The following is a 24,942-nucleotide window of genomic DNA, read 5'->3' as shown; positions in this document are numbered from 1 at the left end:
CCTATGCAACTCCTGTATCTCTTTACTAAAATGGTGACACATTTTTATTAACAGCACTTGTAAGTAATGTGTGAGTTTTATTTTGTTTTAACAGTCATCCATGAGCTGGGATAAAAGAGTAAGCATTGGTTCTTCGCTCCCGAGCAACCTCTCAAGTCCTGCAGATGATCTACCTCCAACTCGTATAAAGGAAAACCATATCTTAGAAGGGCTAAAAAAATTACAGAAGCAAAAAGTATTACTTGAATCACCTTCAGTAATATCAAAGTGGGGTTACAAAGACTGTATGAACTCTAATGAAGGAATATATTCCCCTGGAGTTAAATGTGGCAGCCATAATGAACAGACTCGTAAGCCAATGGAAATAGGAAGTATTTGCATTGAACATAACAAAACTTTCTCTTATGATTCAGATTTGCATGATGATGCAGATGATGACTCTTCATCCTTACTGTTGCTGCAGGAAGCACCAAGCAAAGACTGCAGGACCTGCTGTAACAAATTAACTCACAGTGTTTCTGACAGTCTCTTTGACTGGGATCCTAATAGGAAACACTTGCCAGAAAGAAGTTCATATTTTAATTCGAAGGAAAGACCTGAAAAGTTGACTAGTTTTGTCAGTGGATTTCAGGCAGAAGTAAAATCATGCACCAGAGCAAAGCTGCCTGAGTTAGAGTTAAATCAAAGCCATGCTAATATAGGCTGGAAGGACCTTAATTTTCAGCTTTCAGACACTGATGACAATGAAGTGTTGGATGAATTGCATATAGAAAGCAGTGATGAGAAAAGTCCATCAGATTTATTAGCAACTCCTTTTACTGAGAAGTACACAAAGACATCTGACGTGCTCAAAGTCGTGGAGAATTCTCAGTTTGTATCTACTGACAAAGAGGAAAACCAGACATCTTCTCACTCAGACATTAGGCCAAAGACATGTAATTTCATTAAACAACAAAAGGTTATAAAAAAGACCTCTTCTGAAGAGTGCATTACGGTAATATTTGATGCTGAGGATGGTGAGCCTATTGAATTCAGCTCACATCAAACTGGAGTTGTCACTGTAACAAGAAATGAAATTTCAATCAACCAGCCACAAACTGCATCCAGTGCAGAATATACTGAACTTATACCTCAGGGAATAACTGACTTGCCGACGGAAACCAGTGCTAGAAACTACACTGCTTTAGAAAGACCTGAAGATGTAACCGAGAAAAAGGTTCTTGAAGATAATACAGGGAAGAAAAATACAGTTGTCCCCATGACCTGCAGTGAATCTTCACGCTGTGGAAAAGTGACACTGCAAAATACTCCACGACAAAAACTAGTGAAGCCGGTGTATGATGTGTCATACAAGGCCAATTCAAGCTCCACTGCACATGCAGGAATCAATCAAAAGCCAAACTTGACTAAAATACCCAGCAGAGGTAAATTTTCTCCACAAAAAATTGCAGTGACGGAGAGCAAGGAGACACCTGTAGCTCAATCAGTGGGCCCTGCAACCCTTGAAAAATCACCTGCTCTGCCACCTGTAAAGCTTTCAAGATTCAAAAAGGCACAAAGTCCACCTCGTAACTTTGACTCAAAAGCTGACTTTCAGGTTCCAAAGCCCCCTGCCTGCCCTCTGCCTGGCTTGAAACGTCCAGGCAGAGGCGATGGGCCAAAGTGTCCAAAGAGCCAGAGCCCAGCATCACCACTGTTGCCTCAGCACCTTATAGAGCCTAGTGACTATGGAGAACCCCCAACCAGAGACTTCCATTGTGATTTAGCAACTGTAGAAGCCCGATCACCATCCCCACCCACTCCTCCAGGCAGGTCAACATCCCTGTTGATTCGGCCTAATTATGCTTATTCACCACCTGTAGCAGTAAAGTTAGGAGGAGCTGGTCCCAGTGAAAATGCAAAAAATGTACTGAAATCATCACCATTAAAAGGAACTGTGAACTCTGGCTTTCATAATCAATCTAGTCATGAAATGCAAGCAAAAAATATATCTTCTGGGGCCAAAATTGAATTATCTTACCTTCAAGAAAATGCAGAAGCAATTATGCAAAATAAATGTGTATCTCAGCAACCCCATAGTGCATGCCAAGGACTTTCCAAAGTTTCTGTGAAGCAAGTCTGCCCAAAAAACCCTAATCAGCTGGGTCTCCACAGGAATCATGAATTTCCCAACAGAGATTTTCAAACAACCAGGTCCTTTTCTCTGGGTTGTCCGTCATTGGAAACCACTTCATCACAAGATGCATATTCCAGCAAAAAAGATATTTCCAGTGACAGTGGGGTAGATCAGCCACAAAAAATGCCAAGTGTTCTCCCCACAACTCCTCAGTGTCATACAACAAGCACAAGTGAGCCGTTACTATCTCAGGTGAACAATTCCCCATTGTCAACACTGATTCATGGTACTGATGCTCCACATGCTACCCAAAACTCTAATGAGAAAGGAATGAAAACCCGTCTCCCTGTGGGCCTGAAATTATTTGTCAAATCTCCCCAACTTCTCCGAAAGAGCTCTACTGTACCAGGGAAGCAGGAAAAAGACAGTATAAATGCAGCTTCCAAAAGTAACGTGAGTTCAAGTAAGTACAGGCAAAATGAATCTATATGCATAACCTCCCGAAGTGCAATGGATGCCGAATTAAAAGACTCTAAGTCTGATACTGAAATCAAAAATCATCTTACTGTGGGACTTGGTATGGATACAGTGTCACCTCATTCACATGAAAGCTGCAACTTGGTGGTAGACAGAGTAGATGGATTAGAAAACAGATTAGTTAAGAGATCTGTTTCTTCTAGCAACAAGTCCCACTTGAAACCAGCTCTGGGCATGAATGGAGCAAAAGCTCGTAGTCAGAGTTTTAGCATTCATACAGGGGAAAAGGCATCTGCCCCTGTGACAGAAGGTCTTGGAAAAGTACGAACTCAGATTATTACAAACACTTCTGATAGAGGAAATTCTTTAACAAGGCAGAACTCAGCCATGGAAGGACTTCAAATCAAAGCCGTTCCTGGGTCAGCAGTGACACCAGAGACTCTTTCATATACTCCTAAAACCACAGAGAATTCTTATTCTAGACAAGGTTCTCTTGGAAATATGAGCAGTTGCAATAGCCAGCATGGAAGCCCGAGCAAATTGCCCTTCAGATCATCTCCAAAAGCAGACTCGTTTCATAACACTTCAAGATGTGATGGTAACAAACCATTTTCTCAGAAAGATGCACGCAGTCTATCTGTCCAGAGTGAGAAAAGCACTGAAAGTTTTAAACATGAAGCTCTAAGTAAAAAAAGTGTTCTGCCAGCAGAATTGGAGTTAGAAGCGTCAGCTACTGTATCCTCCAAACAAATTTCATCATTTCAAAGCTCAGATGGAATAAAATGTCCTCATAAACTCGAAGTGACAAAGTCACGTAGACAGCAAATGTCTTTAAAGTTAGCGGAAACCTCTGAGAAGGTTACCCATGTTTTGAGTTCACCGGCTCTGCAACCTACAATAGAGGAGAAAGTCATGTTATGCATCCAAGAAAATGTGCAAAAGGGTCAGGGACAAACCAAATCTCCCACTGTGGAGACTAAGCAAAAGACTGGGCCTTCTATAGCTAGTTGGTTTGGCTTTCGAAAGAGCAAGCTCCCAGCACTGAGTAGCAGGAAAGCTGATGTTCCTAAAACAAAGGTAGAGAAAAAAGATGTAAAAGTTTCAGGATTTGGAATTAAGCAGGCAAAATTAGAGAGAAGAAAAGAAAAAAAGAAAACTGAACAACACTGTGAAATAGAAAATGAAATTAACAGGAAAACAGACAACAGTGACATTTTAGCTGATGTCATGGAGAGCAAAATTATGAAACCTTCACAAGACATGCCTGGTGAGATTGAGTGTGAACAAGTCAAAGGTTCCACCACGGCTACATACTCACCAAAAGACAGTTTTATGAAAGAGCTTTTAAACAGGTAAAACTCTGGAAAGCAATTTGAGATACGTTGTTGTACACTGTAGCTTTACAGATGCTCAGATGCTAAGTTCAATGTATGTTCCTTTTAGACTAAATGCATAGTAGCAGTCAGTAGGTACACAGCCAGAACTTTAATCGCTACATGAAAAAAACATTAATAATGAAATTATAATTTTGTTTGTGTTACTTTGTTAACCAAACCAATCATCTTTGAAATGAAAGAATGGCAAGTTACATCCAAGTTGATAGAAATTCAAATGATTCCAGAAATCAAGAATCTAGGCAGATGGTGTGTAAAGATAGAGGATAATTAGGTACATGTTTTAATGTATTCCTTCTTCATGTATGGTTACCAGCAAACATGTATTTGCTAACTAGTCAGTATTAATTACATTTCTAGCTACTGCAATTTAGTCACAGAACTTAGCAATTGCTATACTGTGTTTTCACATTTGCCCCACAGCAGTCCCAAATATAATATAAATCATTATATGTGAAAGGCTAAATTGATATACTACCTGAAATTGCAAGTGACAGATTTGATCAAGGCTAGTTAGAAACATTTATCACTCAAAGGTCTAGAGACAGAAAGATACAGAGAGGTTACTTTAAACATTAAAGGAATGGGAAAGTAGAGTGATTGAAGAAGGGCAATGTAATTTATCAGAGGAATCACTCTCTACCTGCAGAGTTGATAAGAAAGCAGCTCAGCAGACAGAAAGTGGATCAAATAATGTTTCCTACAGGAGTGTGTCGAAGGGCAGCTCCCAGGGCTCCTCTCTTCACAGCAACTCTATCAGCGCTCAAGGAAACCACAAGAAAAACAGCAACACAAAAGCTGATATGGAAATGCAGAATCAGACCCTGGTAAGTGCTTTAGTACATGAAAACATTATTACCTTTTTTTTAACTTTTGGATGAGTTCCTTATTGCCAGTACAGACAAACAGGATAATAACTGTTTATATATGATAGAAAGATTTTGTGTAGCTGGAGAATTGTGAATTAATACAAAGGTTGGCATCTTGACTATAGGCCAGAATATACAGCTAGTCATGAAGATCCTGCTGCTTCTGCTGAAAATTCAGTTCCAGTGGAGATATATGTACAATGATGCTATAATCATACTGTAGTAGAGTGAAATAACAGGACCCTTTTTTGGTTGGAATTTTTTTTTTCAGTTTTTCCCCTTTCTCTGAAAATTGCATGCCAGTGTTGAACATTCCTCCGAACATTATAGAAGTCATTAAGCCTAAAAAGTGCACTGCATATAGCGAAAAGGTGAAGTATTTGACCGTGTTTGGGAATATTTGTCACTTAAGAGGGAGTCTCAAAGCAAAAGCATCCATTTGACCCACATTTCTCTTTGAACCATGGAAAATCTCCCTGTTAAAGCCCTGTAGTTCGTTTTATGCTTCAATAAGGTACTAACTATACCTGATACTTTAATTTACCCAGAGAGCAGGAATGTTGCAGTTCAGAAGAAAAAATATTTTCTATTAGTGGCTAGATTCTGGTTCTTGAAAGGTGCGAATGGCTAACTTTTATGCATCGAGAAGTGGATGCACAGAGTCTAGGATTGCAGCCTGAACTCAGATAATGGGTGCCCTTCCTTGTGAAGCATCTAATAATTAAGCGTAGAATTTACTTAGCAATTTCTTGCCCAGAAAGGACCTTTCCCATGGTGTTTTAAAGTACAAGCACCAGGAGAACAGAGATGCCTTAACTCGATGAGCATTCTTTTCTCATTCCTGATAGCTGTCTTGACGGTATTATTATGACAGTTATTAATAACAATCAAAATTTTCACAAAATAGTCTGAAAACTTATGCCAAATATAATACTAAACATGAAGTTAAGGCTATTATTTTTGTTGTTCTGATAAAACTGAGTTCTTGAGGTACAGGACATTCAACAATTTCATCTGAGAGAATTTCAAATACAAATTCTTTGGGATGTGTTTCAAGGGTAAAACAAATTTCAAAAGGCTTCATAATGGAACTGGAAAAACTCTTAGCTTAGTACTGGCATTTAGGATACATAAGGTTAAAGTATCCCACACAGTTTCAACTTCAGGCATATGTTTTTTTACTTTAATGCAGATGCCTTTCCTAAGAACATCTGCAAGGTCATTTTTTTAAAACTTACGGGAAACATATGCAGAATGAATGTGTTTGAAAACTTTTTCCTCCTGACTCCTGTGGTATCATCTCTTCTTTGAAAATGTAGATGTCTCCCGCATTATAAAACCACAAATTATAAGCATATCTAAGGCTGTCCTTGTAGTGTCACTGAAAGGAAAGAGAGAGAATGAAAGTCTGGAAATGTGCAATATGCAGGAAATTCAATCCAACTGATCTAGAACTTTGATAGCAAAGCAGAGCCCCTTATCAGAGCCACTCAGTTTAACTGTGCCCCATTTAATATGGTCCTGACAGCTTAGGGTATATCTTCACTGTACAGAAGTACAAAAAAACTCTACACGTTGCTTCTACGATTTCTTTCTAACTTATTATTTTCTAATGCTGCAATAATTTGTTGTGCTTTTTGTCTGTCATTTTGTCATTCTAAATGCAGCAATAATAGTCATTTATGACTTTAAGTCTGTCTTCAAGAAACACACTTTGTTTTATGGGGGAACTACGAAGATTGTCCTTAATATACATAAATAATGGAGAAATGCTAAGCATACCATTTAGTTTTTAAGGACATGTTAGTCATGGGGAAAAGGCATTACCTGTCCTATACCATGCACACTTTTTTTTGCTGGATATCGATGTATTTTTTGTATTGTTTTTGAAGATTAAGTTACATTATATGCTTCATCTTTTTGAGTTTCATACTGCATTTTTTGTGGCACTTAATTCCTGAAAGAAATATCTAGTGCCAAAAGACTGAGGGCATCTAGAATAACAGTATTAAAAATGTGCTTACAGTTCTTAATGCCAGCATATGAAAGAGATATACCTTAAGATTCCACAGTATGTGATATTTCATCTTGTCCTCCAAACTTCTACAAGAAAAACAATGGAAATTCTTTAAACTCAAAGTTCACGCATCTTATTACCATCATTTCCAGTTATTCTTTGGTGTCTGCTGACTTTGAAGCAGATTGCAAAGGACTGGGAGATAGCCGTGACTGAAAACAGTCGCATGCAATGGAATGGCCTGTTGTGTGTTTTTTTGCTTGTAAAAAGACAAAATGAATGCTTTGGAGAAAACAGTGTAAAGCTTTTGAAAAGCCCTAAGCTGTGACAATTTCTTTTCTTTTTGGAACAATGCAAAGTGCATTCAGTCATATGGGTTCAATGTGGAGGCTGCTGTATTTCAAAACTGCATAGCATATATATCCTGCAGCTTTAAATCCTGGCCATAACATTTTTTAACATTAATTTTCTAGCAGGTTTTTCCTTTCAAACCTATTTAATTTTTGATGATAAAATCTCTTCTCGTATGATGTGCCAGGTAAAGACTTGGGGCACTATTATGCCATAACATATGCACCAATTACCTCTGAATTCTGTTCATGCAAAGAATGTTATTGCTTGACTGCCACTGAATTTATGGAAAAAGCAATGTTTCACCAATGGCAGCCTTGTGCATTCACCTTCAGAGGGATACGCTTCCCGTTAGTGTTCATCAAAAAAGCACTTTGCTCTAAAGGCCAGCCAACAGAAATACATAATCCTTTAGCCCACACCAAGGATATTCCACATTCTCCAGTACTTTTTCTTGTCCTTGGCTGGATTTTAAGGTGAGATACAATCATTTTTGTGCTGCACTGCTTCATTTCATCTTTGTGATTTTATTACAGCCCACAATAATTTAGAAAAGCCATGGGCTTTACTTTGTGAGGTGGAAGTGTGGCACCAAAATCAAGACACCAGGAGTTTTGTATAGTGTTGTCTGTCTGCAGTCTGTGTGTTTGGGGAATACCCAGAGATCTATCCTAATATTGTGAAATGTCACATCAGCTGCGAGCCCCAGACCGCCATGCAGTCTGCAAATGTGAGAAATTGTTCTACCCGTAATTCAGTGCCAAATGATCACATACTTTCCTCTTCATTTTCCATAGCCTGAAGGGTGTCATTTCAGAAGAAGAAAAGATGAATCAAATCTCTGGGATTAACAGATTATAAATGCACTTTTATAAACATAGAGAGTGAGTCTTTCATGCCTTGCTGAGACTAGTCACAAGAGGTCAATAGGGCTACTTGCATAAACCAGACAAGCAGAATATATACTATGATCAAAGATATGTCATGCAAACGATGATAAATACTACTGGTTTAGATTACAGAGCATATTTAATGTTATTGTGAATGTGGTGTAAGTAGTTTAAAACAGCAGGGAGTGATTAACAAATAATTTAAGATCTCTGAGATATTGAAAGTAATTTTTTCTGCAGTGCTGGCTTTCCTCCTCTCATCACCCTGAAAGTATCTTCATTCCAGTTTGATTTATATAGCCTGGCAGAAAAATATGTCCCTGGATCTGAATTATGGCCACTGATGGCATGTAATGGAGGGGGTTTTCACTGTATGGTTGGAAGATACTCAGATTATATATACACTTGGGAAACAGGAGCGCAGAAGGACAGAGCAAAAATATGCCTTCATCTGAAAAACAGAGTATCTAGGGGATTTGAATAACACATACTTGAATAGTACGTACAGGCTCTTAGTGTGCACTGCATTCTTAAATTATTTTTTTCTCTCTTTTTAGCTAATCAATGCTTTTAAGCGGAGGTGGAAACAAAACCACCAAAGTTCAGTGAGAGAGATACCACATAGCATATTAAGTTCACATTTTTCTTAGCATAAACTCTGAAATACAGTATTTCTAGAGAGAAATAAATACAAGGTCAGGAGAACTGAGCATAATTTTGTAACATTTTTTTTTAATGCAAAAAAAGACTTTACTTTTTGAGGAATTGTATCTTCCAATGGTATTTTTTGACTGCTACATATTGTGACTTCAAATTAAGTTAAAGTTGTTATCCTCAGATACTGTGCATAGAATGAGACAGGCTATATACTTGCACTCTTAGCTGCCCTATAACTTTACTCGGGTTTATTTCTGAAAAGATACTCTGTAGTTATCATGAAGCAATGTAAACAGAGTCACAGATGTTTTTCACTTTTGTTGTACTATGTACAGGCTAAAGTAGTCACAGAAAACCTGCAAGAGGAAGAGGAGGACACCATGACAAGGACTACATGTCAGAGTCATGTGATAGGTACAAATTATATTTTACACTGGATTTTATTGCTGTCAGCTCTTGGAAAAAAACATGTTTAATTCTCATTACTTTATTTGTTTGCCCACCTAATGTCAGCTTTGGCATTCGTTTAGCTCTGTTCCTGGATAGCCAGATTTCACCATCTATGTAAAAGATTAATATATACCATTACCAATTGTGGATCAGTCCAATGCTTGATGAGGGGCTTTGGAATCTGGCTGTAAAAGATCTTTCAGCCTCCAAATCTAGTGGGTTACATATAGTTGCTGAACTCGAGGGTTGCTGTGCATGATACTTCAGTGCGAATAATACTGATATACTGTAACTTTGTCATCTGGCCTTGAATTAGTGAAATTCAGAATAAAATTCTGAATAGCAGAATAATTACTGCCTTAAAGTAAACCAGAAGGAGTAGCAAACCAAATGTCTGTTCAGAAGATGTTAAAGCTGTTACTGAAAATAAAGCTGCCTTTGCTCTACACTTTTCATGAGGGTAGCACCATCTGTCCTGCTTCTTGATTGGCGTGTACTAATTTTTAACCTCGGTACTTGTTAAAATATCTAATAGGCAACGGAGGACTAAACAGAAGTCTGTTTGGGGTCTGTATTAGAGCAGTATGTCACCAGTGTATGGAACTGACCCTGAACAAAAAGGACTCTGCTTTAGCAAGTCCGCTTTGCGGGCAGAGACTGCAGCAATAGTTACATCTGATTCAGTGTTTTAAGGACACTGTAAGTGGTTTTCCTAGCCAGAAGCACTTTCATTTCATTAATGCTGTCAGCCTGGCAAGTAGGGATGAGGAGAGGTATCGTGTAGAAACACATTTCTCTGTGGGGTAGTAGGAAAATGTTTGCATGCTTTATTGACTTTACATCCTTTTCAGTCCCAGATTCAGCCAAGTAAACTCTGCCTCTCTTACTTGAAGAAAAGATCCATATACTTTTCCCTTTCTAAGAACTCAGCCATAACTTGGCTCCATTACAGCAACTGCGTAACAAGAACTTTGAACAATGTAGTGTAAGACTGAGGGGATTCTGTGAGTGAGTAGGCACTAGCCCTGAAAAGAGAAATACATGCTTCTCACTCTGAATAAAGGGCTTAATTTCTGTTACTAGAAATTGCCCAAAAGAGAAAAACTTACTTAGTAATTCCAAACACTTTTATTTATTTTCAGACTGAAATAATTATTTTGCCTCCACCTCAAAATTCTCAAAATTCTACATTGAATTGAAGTGTTTTGGTTTAATTTTTTAATCTAGATACTGAACAAGAGAAAACAGCTATTTGCAGAGCTTTTTTTGGAAAAGACTCCAGGGCTTCCTTGGTGTTCATCAGTGTAACCGGTGGTTGTGGCTGAGACCTAATTAATATATATTTTGATATATTACTTTGTTATTGGGTCCTGTAATACAGCACGCAGGTGACTTTTGAGGCTGTTAATATTTCGTTCCTCCCACAGGCACCAAATTTGAGTCTCTGACAGGACAAGGTGGTTATGGAGCAGGTTGGTTGGCATTCCCCAAAGTCAGTTGTGCTTTGGGTTTGTGAGGCCCTCAGTTAGCTGGGAGAGGTCATCACTGTAGGTCCAGCCCTCCTGCACACCCAAGTCCTTTTTTGCAAAGAAAAGACCTTTTTCTTCACCTTTTCAGGACTGATAACATCTGTAAAGCGGCAGGTAGATCTGTGGGCCCAAGTCTATACCACTCCACAGTAAGTAGTGCGACAGAGATGCCAGGCAGTGCTACCCTTTGGAAATTGCTGTAGCTCATACAAAGACCTTCCTATCATCTGAATTATACTAATTGCAAAAGCATCTTCTTTTCCATAGACAACGCCATCTCATAAAGGCTCAGCACAGGATGCCGTGTATACCTATTCTGCCTTGTCAAACCATCTGGAATAACTCAAGTTTGCTCTGAGGACCTAGTTGCTAAAGTCAGTAAACTTTGGTGATGGGAGACATTATGTGCAATAGGTAGTATTGGCACAGTAAAAATAATTGAAGTCTAAGCAAATTTGTTTACATTAGCACAGTTGAGTCCTAATGCAGAATGTACCAGTCATTACTTACTTCAGCAGGACAAGCCTAAGCCTGGAAGATTAGAAGCATGGATCTAAGTGCACTTCCTGAATGCTTCTGTATCAGTATCATGCTATGATTTATTCTACTCTCGTCAGGCTGTGTTTTATCTTAAATTGGTATTTTTGCTGCTGTATGTCCACATTGCTCTTCTTGGATGCCAAACTTTCCTAGGTCTTGTTCAGATTATTTTACCAAATTCCTTGATACAGATTCTGGCATTTTTCTGACACAAAGGTTTTCATAGAAATTTACCGATTTTTTTCAAGACTGAAACTCTATACGGCTTTAAGAAACATTCATTTGGAACATTTCCCATGTCAGCTTGTAATTGTTAGTCAAAACCATATACAAGAAAAAGCTTGTGAAGATTATAAAGAACTTGTTGGTATGGAGAATTACCTGATGTGCAAGAGTGCCAAATTCTGCTTTCTTTGTTATCAACTCCTAAGCTTCTGGTTGTTCAGAAGCAGAAGGGAATAATACAGAAAGGATGGCTCTGTAAATGCTATGCCTTGCTGCCATCAAGCACACAATATTGAGTCAGGTCTTTAGTCTGATCAAAGAGAGCAGTTCCTGTCCCGGTGGAGGCTTTTGGTCTGTTGTTTTCCTGGAACAGTTTCACAGTGTTGGGGATTCTTCCGGAACAGGATCATCTTTGTAATCTTTGAAATCTTTAAAATTTCAATGGGCTGTAAATTCATTGCTTACTGCATTCTTCACCATCATAAACAGTTGTTTTAAGAAAACAAAGTTTGCTGTGGTTTGTAGCTGTACTTTAGTGAGTTTATTCTACTGGTTTTGACCTAAACAATTAATAAAATATAGCTGAATAAATGGAATATATAGAAAGGCTACGATTAAGCAGGGAAGATGTTCTTTACATAATAGAAAAACCAGGTGTTACTGTGATTGTCACTGTAAAATACCTAAATTGACATCAGTTCTGCCTAGTTAGCTAATAAACAAGATACATATAACTGAACAGTCTTCAAGGTTGGTATCATGTAAGACAATGCTGGTTCATCACTTTCTAATAATGAGATACTCCTGGGTGTGTTAAAGAAAATACGTGTAAAATGCCAGTTGCTAGGGTTTTAATTTATTGTCAGTTGTTGATCTAAACAAATTTAAGTATTTTGCTGACGCTTTGGATTTGCTAAATTGAAAGAATAAAAGAATGCACAGTGATATAAAATTGCCCTTCTAGTATACCTATATCTCAGGAACACTTGATCATTTCCATATGAAGCAGTCACTTCTATTGTGCTATTTAAACATATATTGTGTATTTAAACATACATTTAAAACATTTTTTTAAAGATTAAAACAAAAATAGTTTTTACCCTGGATGCTTTTGCTGTACTGTCAGTGAGGATGCCAAATAGACCCTGGCAGCACAGATGGTACCTGTGCTCCTGCTTCCCGCAGACAGGAGACCTAAGAATACAGGAGTATCACTTTCAGTTCCAGTCATCTTCAGAGCTCCTCACTCAAGCCCTTTGCAGGAAAGTAGTTGGATTTCGAAAGAGTGATGAAGTGGGAGATACTAAAGTATCTAGTATGAGGAGGGACATGATAAAAAGGTTGACTTTCCCTTCATGTCACAAGAGACTCCCCAGCTCAGACAGGTACAGCAGGATCTCCAAATATTCCTATAAATAAAATTCTGCTGTTGAATGCAAGATGATATGGCAAGCTCCTGACACTATTGTTTCCATGTAAACATAAAAACCCCTTCATTTTACAAAGAAAAATAATTATGTTTCCCCCACGGGAGTAAGAAGTGTCAATGTTTGTCTTGAATTTCCCCATTGTCACAATGGCCAAAAAAATTACAAGTCAATTACAAATTACGCCTTTACATAAAGAAGTTAATAATTGACATGTTGAGAAGAAAAAAGCATTTGTGAGAAAGTTTAATGTTTCATATTTCAAGTACTGTTTCAAATTAGCAACCACTCCTGGAAAAGTGTGATTGTATTAATTATAATGTATTAAGAGTTTTCATTGATAAACAGCGTCACGGGAAAAGCCAAAAATCCATGGCACAAGCAAAGAAATGCTAAGTACTGAAGAATTCATTCTTGCAGAAAAATTCACATGAGAATACTATGGTGTACAGTAACAGTCATACCAAAGACAGTTTCCTTGGTTATAATACTCATCTGTAGCAGCTAAAATATGGGCACTTGAAGGATCAAACATACTTTTGGCTATACAGGTCTCTGCACAAATTACGAGGTTCCTGACCTTGTTTTCTTTTTAGGAATACATATATATGTAATAAAGAGGAAAGTTAGTCATAATTAATCTTACTATTCTTCAGGGTTGATATAAACCTATGCCGATGCTGAAAGAGGAAAGACTGCATGTGCCATTTTCTCAGACATCAACACTTCAGTGATTTACCAAGTTCCTTGTTTGAAAGCTACATGTAATTGTTTCTCTGGGTCCAGTTTCCTTTTCTCTTTTTCACCCCAAATGGGTGACAAATGCACTAGAGAAGCAAGTCAACATTGAATATGCTTTTTGGTAATTATATACTCAAGCTTCACAGAAACCACCATCTCAGCATATTCTCAGCAGCCTAAATATGTTGATCAGAGGTGTCTGAGAAGGCTTCAGGTCTATTCTTAAACTTATACTCAGGTTTCAATACAAAGAAAGAGGATTTTTTTTATGCCACAGATATTTCTATGTTTAAATACATTTATTCATCGTAGTAGATTTCCAGTGGTTATTCTATCCTTAGCAATTCCTAAATGAATCAAACAAGCACTTCTGGTCTAAAGCACTGGAGTTCAGGAAGTACATGCAAACACAGACAGAATTATTTCATTCAACTGGAAAGTTTTTGCTTTCAAATGTTATCTTTAATATGTCACTGATTGAACTAAAAGGCCAGGTTCATTCTTTAATAAAAGCCTGTTGAGCTTTGACATCAGGGACATTACTGCAGGTAGGTTTTGTCCTTGGAATGACATCACTGGTAAAAATAAATTAAAATAACCTGAACAGACCTGCAGTTCGCTGGAGTAGTTGTGGGTACTCTGGAGAGCAAATAATTGGTAACGCAAAAATTGGTAGTAGCAACCCAAAATATATCTGGGTGGTTTTGGTGCTGTCTGCTCCACTGGAAGCACAAGATACTACCTACTGAAGATGCATGGGGAGTTAATTTCCTGAGGCAGGCTGGGGTTAGAATCCACAGTGAAAAGGTTCACAGTTCTTGGAAAGAAATTATCTAACTGTGGCATTGACCCCTGTTGTTTGTTTGGAGTATTGCAGGTGAAATTCAGAGCCAGACAAAGATTATGAAAATAAATGTCATCAGAATTTTTGAAACTTTGAAGAATGACTTGGGTCTAATTTTTGTCAGATTTTTATTACAGATCCAGGTCAGTTGCTCAAAATTGAATCATCTAGCATTAAATGGTAACCTTGTAGATACTTGCATTTCTATAATACAGAAAAAGCACCTGCAGATATTTAAAAGGGATTTGAAAAGTATCTAACTAGAGACCTTGACTTCCACACTATCAAAGCAACATTAAAAGTCCATTGTAGACTTTGCTGCTTTGTGCTAGAATAAAAACACACACTGAGGTCACGGGATTCTTTTGTATCTCTGCTGTAGCCCAGCATTGAATTCCATTAAAGTTCCTGATAATCATCTGCCTTTTAGCAGGCTTTATTATCATTTTTTCTACTTTCCAAGAACAACCTTGTAGAAGGGTTTTGCAGTTTAATTTAAAGGCAATCTGGTCAGAAAAAGGAAGGTCTGTCTTTTAAGCAACTTTTTGGAGATTTGTCTTCTGTAGAGAACATTTGGTTGAATCCCTTAGATGCCTAATGTTCCAGAAAGGAAGTGTTGTTGGTATTTTATATGTTGCGTTGTGTTTTTAAGTCCACCCCTTTAAGCTTTATATGCAGCAAAGTGCTCAAACTACATTTTTAGTAGAAACTAGGAATGTCCTTCACAGTGAGTTTTATAGATAAGTTGCTAGCAACTTGATAGCAATTTTACAGATATACTGATAGCAAATGTAGGACATGTAACATGCTGTAGATGTAAGTGGGTTTGACTTAAAATGAAATGTCAGCATTATAATTATTTGTGTTGAGTTATCATATACTAAAGATGATAGCCTTATCTGTGTATTCTGATATTGTTTTATTCAGCACCCAGTAGTGATACTATGAAACTATATATATATGAAAATAAAAAAACACATTTCATAAGCAGAGTTTTCTATGAGAAGAACCTGCATTCTTTCTAGTATCCCAGGTAAATTTGTTTGTCGCTGACTCCTCTTTTCTTTCTGGTTCTTCTGTATGGTTTTCCCACAGATACACCAATTTACTGCCAAGATATTATTTTCTTACCTTTCCCATCATGTTTTTTCACCTGCGTTGTTTAGAACTGGTGATCACTCTTTACTGCTTGTGCGGTGCCCCAGTATTGCTCATTATCTGACTCCCCACAAATCTAAACGACGATACAGAGCCTGCCTTTTTGTTTCCATACCAATACCATTTCTATTAACAGATCCTTGCTTCAGTGTCATCTGCCTTTTTTCTCTTGATTTCTTTCTGAAGTCTTGATCTGATGAACACCAGAACTGAAAAAGTATGTTTCAGATTTTATTTCTGAATGTGCCATGCATATACTCATAATGCTTAATTATATAAGTTGTCCAATGGCCTTTTCCAAAACTTGATGAAAACAGTAGCAGTTCATCTGCTTGTTTAAAAAGCTTGTGCCAAGCTTTCCAGAAGAAAAAACGCTGGACACCCCCGCTGCCAAACAAAAAACTGGGTTTTATCCACCATTACGTAAACTACTAAAACTTTGGGTGCTTTTGCTTGAGTTCTAAGTAAACAGCTATTGAATTCATGTTTTCTCACTCTCAGGGACTGGAAATAGATGTGAAAGAAACAAGCTTGATTAATGTGGTAAATACATTAAGTCAAGTCTGACATGTATCATCCTAAAATATGTCCATTAAGCCTGCAATATTTGAGCAAACACATTTATATTAAAGAGCCCTCAAAACCTCGAGACAGATTAGGTGAGGTCTGTAAAGAATTACTGAGATAAATGTAACAGAATATGTGACAGAGGAAGGATGGTGAACAAATTCATCTGTATTACTGCCTGCGCATTCAGTAAAGAGAGATGATCCACATGACTGTGGAGAGGCAAAAGGATAATCCAGAAGTTGCTTAAATGTCAGGCCAATCCTTGGATGCCTCTAATGCATTTAATGAAGAACAATATTCAACTGATAAAATGTCTTTTGACCACAAAAGAAATCCTCTCTTGTCATGAAGTCTCAATGCCTGAGAAAACAACTTATCACTGTCAGTGTTAATTCCTTTCATCAGGCCATTGATAGAAGTTGAGAAGAACCATTTAGCTATCATCTTAACACTGATATAGCAGTTGAATCATTCATTTACACATGATCAGATAAAGGAAAAATGTTTGGTTTATCTTCCCCATCACCACCCAGTAAAGCTGTGGAGTACCTAGAAGTCTCTACATGTGAGGTTGCTGTCTGTAAAAGCCATCAAACAAAACCAGTTATCACCAAATCTGTTTCCAACCTGGGTCTGTTCTTATTTCCAATCTGCATCCTTAAAATTGTTATGTTTTGATACAAGTTGTATAAGGTATTAGATTTTTGATGAATCCCCTATACATGACCAATGGTACAAGTATGAATGCATTTACTTATACATCAGTAACAAAGCCATTTCCTAAAGCCCTGTGTGCATGTGGAAGGTGAGAGGTAGGTGTTAAATCTGTAGGTGCTGACTGTTGTTTAGCAAGCGTGCTTCCTGGGCTGGAGCTTTGAAACCAGACATCAGTGTCGCAGGCAATTTAACATGCTGGCTTGCCATATCTAACTGTATGGATGTTAATCCAAAGGACTTGGTTCCCAATTGCTAAAACAATGATGAATTATTAAATACTAAAATAAGCTGCTTGCCTCTAGCAACATCAGGATCCAGACTTGTTCATGAAAACAAAACAAAAAAGCCTCAAAACCTAGTGCCATAAGGGGACTGGAACTTATGGGAGAGACCCTCAAAATGCCCTTATCTGTCATGGTCTCACTGTCCTTCAGGCAGGAGGTATGTGTGGAAGTACACAAACAGAACAGAGCTTGGCTCAGTAAAAAGCAGATACATTTGTACTTGCACTGACCTGAATACCTCTGTCAGTTCCTCAAAGTTTATGCCATTTCATGCCTCCATCTAATATCCCCAAAGCACTAACATCTTAATGCAATAATCAAGCACTGTTCTTCCCCTTTTGTACTTCAAAATCCTTATTTTCAGATCCTTCAACACCATTAAAATGACCTGTGTCTGTGGTTTGCTTACTTTTCTGAACCAGAGTAGCTAAAATGAGGCATCGCTGAGGGGAAATCTTGTTTAATAACCAATAGCAACTGACGGTCTTGTCTGTAGAGACATACCTCTAGGACCACATAGGTTGGAAATCCTCCTGCTCAGGGTCTTTACCAGTTATGTCTTGAGTATCTTCAAGGATATTGTTCTAAATGTGTCCATGACCAGTGCGCCGTTTCTTTGGGAGGCTTTACACATCATTTGGAAGTCCTGTGTTCTTACTCTGCAGTATTCATGTTACTGAAGATTTGGTGTGGTCATGCTTTTGAGTGGCCTTCCAGAGTGGTGTGGAGCAGCATTCAGCATTTACCATCTCAGGACTTGCTCATCTCATACTGGTGCATAGAGCTAATTAAATATTCTGCCCTTCTACTGAGCTGCTCTACATCTTTTCAGTTGTCTACATCTTTAATAGTGTGTGTTTTTCAAATGGGTGAGAAGGTGAACAGGCTACTCTGCAGAATGGAGAGAGCTGTGAGAGGAACAGCATTATATGGGGTTGGGCAGCTAGAAATGGGAGGAATAGTGTCTTCTGTACTGTGTTCTTGACTCGTTTGGCTTTTAGGTATTTCTGCAAGGATTAATTTTGAAATGATGGTCTGAAGGAGCCTATGATAATCAAATGAAACTGTGTATTTTTCTAGTTGTTACTTAGGTTTTATAAGATGATGGAGAACCTTGCCAATGTGAATAATAAAGTAACATTCCTTAGTGTTTTCTAATTTATGTCAGCTTACCTTCTTCAGAGTCTGCCAAAAACAAATAAGTTCTTTGTATTTTAAAAGGTAGTACACATAGCATTTGTCTAATTGCCAATTCTTCTGCAGCACTGCTGCAGCCTACTGCCTAGCTTGTCTTCCTTCTGTGGAGAGAATTAATATTTTGGATCAACACTTCCTTATTAGCCACAATGATTTGCTGTAAATTTCCTTCTTTGCCATTACATTTATTCACCCAGAATTGCCAAATTTTATCACTAGAACAAGAAGAAGTGTAGCTCTTTATATGTTATATATAGGATACAGTCTAATTATTATTCAAGATACTGAGAATCTGCTGGTCTCATTCAGGCTTAAAATGTCAATTAAACAGGATGGCCGGGTTCTTCAACTCTGAAGTTAATGCTGCTATGTTGATTTACACTACTTTACAGTCTGGCCTAATCTATATTCGTTTTTATCACTCAAATCAGGACTGTGCCTGATTATCATACTTATTACAGGATAGTACATGCCAGTATTCTCTATAATAGTATGATTCCTTCTATTTGAAACTTTTCTACTTTACATGTTTTTTTGCTTCTGGCTAGGACCATCTGTGGATGTGTGTATGGAGCTTCAGTCATGCATTGCCTATTAACTCTTAATTCATATACCTGAAGTGCAACTGAGCAAATTGAAAAGCATTTTGGATGAGGACTTGTTATTTTAAACAATTGTTTCAACTGTGCTCACATGGACTTTGTGCCCCTTTTCTACAGTGACATCTAGTAGACTGTTAATGAAGAATACATTTTCATCTGAATTATCAGTTATATTTGAGCTGTATCAGCATATGTCTTTCCAAATTCTCACTCTTGAGTGTAGGATGCCTATTCCTAATTTTGTTGTTTCATTGCCATTTTTAATTGAGTTTGAGGAGCTTTAATTCATGTCTTCAGTCAGAGACCTGAATTGTTGACATTTGATTATGCAATTAGTCATCATAGCAGATCACAGGAAAACAGGGTCTTCCAAAAAAAAGTCACTATAATGGAGATATAATACCTATACAGTTAGTGCATTGTTTTTAATACTAGGTGAACTCGAGAATTTCTCAGTGTTTGGACAGTCTTTTGTTAGGAAAAGAAAAAGAAATCAACAAATATATTTATAGTGAATAATTTCCCTACTTCCAATTTTTAACAGGCAAAGAGGCCCAATACATTGTTTCAAAATGGTAATTTAAATGGTGTCTTTATAATATCATGTAGCATTGCATACTTTTTTTTTCCCCAAAAAAAAATAAACTTGGCTGAAAAAAAAATCTCCGTTAATGTATTAAAATACATTTCAAAGATGGGGTAGTGGTCATGGAAAACTGTGAAGCCGACTGTCAATCTATTGGGCAAATGACATATTGATGTTGGTGGGTTTTGCAAAAAAAAAACAGCTTAACTTGGGAGAAGCAGTAGAAAGAGCACTGAATAAGTCGGTAAAGTCTGTATTTATTGTTTTGGTTATTTTTATTGTTATTACAAATGAACGTAAATTGTAATCCCATATTCAAGCACCCATGAGTGAAGTTCACTTGTAGATTCATCATTTGAAAATACACTGCACCATCCTTCTCTCATTTACCTTTCCCTAGTATATGTTAGAAATAATTCCATTTCACCAATGCAGTAGCCATGGGAATATCAGCGCTGTGAAAACTTCAGTCTTTTCTAGTTTTACCTAGGATAGCCTTTGGGGTTTTTTAGTTTTACATATTGGTTATACTTTTAAGTCTAGATAGAAAACAATAATGCATTCATCTTTGACTAATTGGATCAAATTATGGTGCAAACCCAGAAGGAATAATCTACTTAAAATTGACATTGATTTGGCAGAAATACATTCATTTTTTTGTGGTTGCTTTAGCATTGCAGATGAAGAGAAGGATGTGCAAATAAAGAGATCTGTTTTGCCATCTGTAGTTTAAGTTCTTCCTGCCAATGCCACATGTAGCCTAAAGATGTTTATTAACTGATAAAGCAATTTTGCAGAGGCCTGCTTACATTTGAAATATTATTCTGAAAAAGAAAAAAGTATTAATTAATAATTTGGCATGTTTCAAAATACTAGAAAAATTGTACTCGCTTAGTGTTTCAGAAAAAAATAACTACATGTTCTCTGCTTCTCTGTGTCAGTTTAGTAGAAAGTCTTGAACTTACTAATGCAAAGAAAGGTAATTTGTTACAATTAGTGTATTCTGTTGTGATGAGAATTATGCCCTTTCGTTTTTAGTGTCCTAGATACTCCTTGAAGAAAGCCCATTCGGTGTTACATATCTCTCAAAACCTTCTTTCAAGGCTTGAATCTGTACCTCTGAAAACAGCTTGCTGGAAATTTCCCAGGGAAACTGTTCTTGATACAGAGCTATTTTTGACTGATTTTTTTCTCTGAAAATGTCTGCTTTCTGTGGAAAATTCTGGTGGTTACTCAAAGGTTTCAGCTGAAATTTGTGTCAATCTTGTGCAGTTTTGTAGGCCAAAACTTGAAAATTTATGTGGGGAAGATCTCAAACCAGCTGCAGTGGTGAGCACAGGGGAGAATTCCACATTTTTCATGAGGTGGAATGCTTCTTTGAAAGAAAATACATCCCTGTGCTACTAGCATAATACATAGAAAACCTGTTGTGAGCAGAACTACCTGTGATTTTTTTGACCTAAAATACAGTTGTTCTCTTTTTTTTCTGTTTATTTTTAGTGTTAAGATAGATTGGCCATCAAAGTTAAGTAACATACACTTCTGTAACTTTGCCATCTCCAAATAGAAACTGTTAGTTTGTGTCAGTCATTTGAAGCAGAGATAATGTCTGTATGCAGTAATTGCATCTGGTATCCATCAGTATGTTTCATTAGTAATATCATGGTTCTACCTCATGGGGAATGGCTGAGGTTATTGAGCTGCTTCTGGAAATCCTCACCCCCTCGAGCAGCACTGAGAGGTGGCTGCCTTCTGTCAGTCATGGCACAAGTTGGTAGAGAGGCAAAACTTTACTTACAACATGGTAGGTTCTATGATGATCTCCTCTCATGACCTGTAAGTCCTTCCCTGCATGCCAACATCCAGAAATGTCTCCTTTGTTGTGTTTAATTTGGAGTGGGTGAATTGCCTGACCATTTTGAATGACATTACGTATGCACATAAGACAATATACCTGCTTAATAGAATTGCTGATTGATGCCTTATTTTAGCTCTGTGGGTAAAACTTTGCATCTTGTGGTTTCTGTAAAGGTTTTTATGGATGATTTAAGCATCGTAATAAAATTCACATATTGTTTTAACTAGATGGTCAAAATAACTGTGAGTGACGATATAGACTTGTTAAAAATATAACAGGCCCTATGTAAAGAAAGACTGCTATGTGATTTGTGAATAGACTAAGCATCTGTCAAACTCTTTAAGATACAACATAAAAAGACTTTATTAGAATGTGAACTTTACTTTACCTGAGGATACATTTTGAAACACTCTCCAGTTATTCAGTTAAAGGTTTGTTGACAATAACATGTGGCATTATATCCCTCTTAGTAAAAGTAAATTTTCACATTATTGAAGAAATGTGTGTCAGAAGCTGTGTTTAAAAGCTCTGTCATTACCTTCTGTCTTCTATTGTATGAAACTCATGAAATCTCTTGGATATGTGCTAGGACTCAACATTAGAAAGAGTAATGTGTAATCTAAAAGCAGGACAGATTTTACTCCATTGCCTATTTTGAGTAATTTTGCAACCATCAATGTAGAACTTAGCCTGAGGGAGGGTGGACCCACATTTCTTGTGTTGTTCTGGAAGCAATTCCCTTCATAGTAGCTGTTCTATGTTTTCTTTTATTTTTTCCTCCAAATTGATTTTCCTTCCATGTGCATTGTATAAAAAGAGGACCAGAGAAGGATGCTGTATAACAACATAAAAAGCATGGTACCAGCTCAGACCGAGGGCGCCTCTCACTCTCAGAGTGACTGATACCAGTGCCTCTGAAGGAACACAAAAGCCAGGTCAGCAGTCAGGTTCCCTGAGTGTTCTCTCCCAGTCTCCAATGATTTTTACCAAGAGTAGTTTCTGAGCTAGAGTTGGTGTGTTGGTGGTATCTTTGTGGCAAATGTTTCAGAAGAAATAAAAAAAAAGATGAAAAATAATTAGATTTAATGACCTTATGCTGGTATTTAAAATGCATTGTAAAATTATCTATGCTCAGGGGAATGCCCTAAAAGACTTTAATGAATTCTAGGTTGTCAGTTCTTGACAGTGGGCTATGTTTACCTCTAACTCTTTAATTTTTGCATTTCATAGGAAGATGTAAAAAAACCCACAGAAGGAGCTGCTATTGTAATTTTCCCCAGTGGTGATCTCATTTCTAGAATTCTTGATACCTACCACTTGAGAGTATGTCCCTTTTCTATTTCCCTCTTGTCCATACCCTCAGAATGGTGTACAATTTTCAAAGATCCTTTTTATTCTATCTCTTTTGGGTGCTGACTCCATGTTGAAGAGGTCAGTGGTCTACTGGTACCAGAAAACTCTGGTAAACCAGTGATGTTGAAATATGCCAGCGCCTGTCCAACAGTACAAATTACCGTGGTGTCCGGCTGATGTAGGACATGAACTGCATGGTCATCCGCCCTGTGAAAATACTAAACCTGAAAATTATTGAGAATTAGGGAGGTAGGGAGTTCAGCAGACTTTCAGAAAACTTTCTGTGCAGTGTTAATTCCTTTTGTTTAGTGTTTGAGAAGCTTCTCAACATTAAAGGTCTTTCTCAAATTGTCCACAAAGCTCTTGCAATACCCTGTCATCAAAAGATTTCCATGCAGTCAGGAGTTTCACAATCTCCAAGAAATTTCTCTACATTGTTCCTTATTTCTGTTTCCAGTTCTGAGAAATGTTCCTCTGCAGTAAGACTTCCAAGACTTCATTTTCTGCTCAGACTCAAATCCACATGATGGGAGGGAGGGAAGGGGCTATTTCAGTATTTCAGACTTTAGATTCTAGTCCGATTGTTTAGTGAAATGGCAGATGGTGAGTCTGTCTGTGTCCACTATAAAATCTGATAGCAATGCGTGAGCTTCTTTCTTCCCTGGCAGTGAAAGAGGGAAAAAAAACCTGAAAAAACAGAATCAGGCAAGGAATTTGACTTGTATGCCAGGAAAAATTCACAGGGAGAAGCCATTAAGCTCATATATAACTCTTTTCAGACTTTAATGTTTTGCAGAATCATTTTTCTTCTATTGAGTAGTACTGTCAGAGCATCAGAGATACAAGTTTTACATATTTTCATTATGTAGTCTTGTGTAGCTCTCACTGATAACAGTCATTAGAAGTGTCAGTGCAACTGATGAAATCAGATGGGCCATGAACAGTTCAGTTTGAAAGCTGTCACTGAGATACGGAATGTATTTTTTGATTTTGCAGTTGCTTCATAAAAGTTTAAAAACAACACAAGATAATGTATATTCATTTAGTAATACAATTTGTTCTGAGAGATACTTTTTTGTTTGTATAATATAGCTTTAGGGGTGAATTAGTTACTTTTATTAGTGAAAAATTAACATCCATAAAGAATTTTGTGGTGTACTCTGTGGATTTAGGACTAGGTTTTTGAGGATTTCTTAACATAGTTGAGTCATAGGATTTTTCAAAAACCTCTCTTGAGTGTCACAGTGGGAGCTGCTGAGCTTTGAGCACTTTGAAATCCAGGCTCTTTTGCTGTTGTTCAGAATTAAAAATTAGTGAACTCTTTTAAAAATCTGTTTTCCACCTGCTGTATTTCCTTTGTCACGGATAAAGTCTCTGTGAAGGAAGACTATAATCAATGAAAACTGGTTTTCCTTTTAATTGAATGTGACACTGCTGGTGTGCTCCTCCATCGCTCTCCCAGTTACTTTGGGAACAGCAGGAGGCTGTATTTTCTTGGAAGTATAGCCCTTGGTATTCATTTCTCTTGATTTTTTGCCGTTGCTTTCATGGTTCATTCCTAGACATAGAAAAGGTAACTGTCAGCAAGACAAATCCTTGTCATTTTAAGAAACATGACCTTAGAAAACAAAATCGTGTTCATCTTCCAGTTTGCTGGAACAGCATTTTTCAGTTCAACTTCACTGTTTGGTATGCATTTTGAGTCTACTTAATTTTCCTGTAATAATTAGAAGGGAGTTACTTTTTATTTTCTTAGAGAATGCTCAGAAAGGAAAAAATGCTACACAATCATTCAGAGTCCCTGTGGAACTGGGTTGCAGAATCAGGTCCAGCATTAACCGTACAGACAGTAGATGGGAGAAAGTTCAGATTTTTGTTTTCAGGAAGTTCTTTTCTGTGGTGTCTCCAGTTTACTCCATGTCTCTGCTGAAGAGTTCTGCCTCTCCAGCATAACCAGTTTTGCACAGATGTCTTTCTTCTGGTCAGGAGACAACTAATGGAAGTCCTTTCTTATTCTACATTTTCCTTTATTTACTAATTCTGTCACCAATAGTCAAGAGTTGAAGCATTGCCTGTCCATGAGCTAACAC

General features: G+C 37.4%; 1 protein-coding gene across 15 annotated transcripts in view; it reads left to right on the top strand.

Moving 5' to 3' along the window:
* Positions 1-24,942, top strand: part of NCKAP5 (NCK associated protein 5) — a 245,332-nt gene that overhangs the window by 182,244 nt on the left and 38,146 nt on the right. For 13 of the 15 annotated variants that reach the window (XR_013930049.1, XR_013930050.1, XM_080399613.1 and 10 more), the window contains 3 exons: positions 95-3,945; positions 4,637-4,814; positions 9,107-9,185. Coding sequence is in view for 13 of the 15 variants with exons in the window: in XM_080399613.1 (XP_080255739.1) it covers positions 95-3,945; positions 4,637-4,814; positions 9,107-9,185 (4,108 nt within the window). In the remaining 2 variants the exon portion in view is untranslated. The remainder of the gene's footprint in view (positions 1-94; positions 3,946-4,636; positions 4,815-9,106; positions 9,186-24,942) is intronic. The other 2 variants (XM_080399615.1, XM_080399612.1) reach the window with 2 other exon arrangements.

This window comes from Falco punctatus (assembly GCF_963210335.1).
Source record: "Falco punctatus genome assembly, chromosome: 8".
NCBI lineage: Eukaryota > Metazoa > Chordata > Aves > Falconiformes > Falconidae > Falco > Falco punctatus.
The sequence above is the reverse complement of the archived record's forward strand: the minus strand, read 5'-3'. Positions and strand labels throughout refer to the sequence as shown.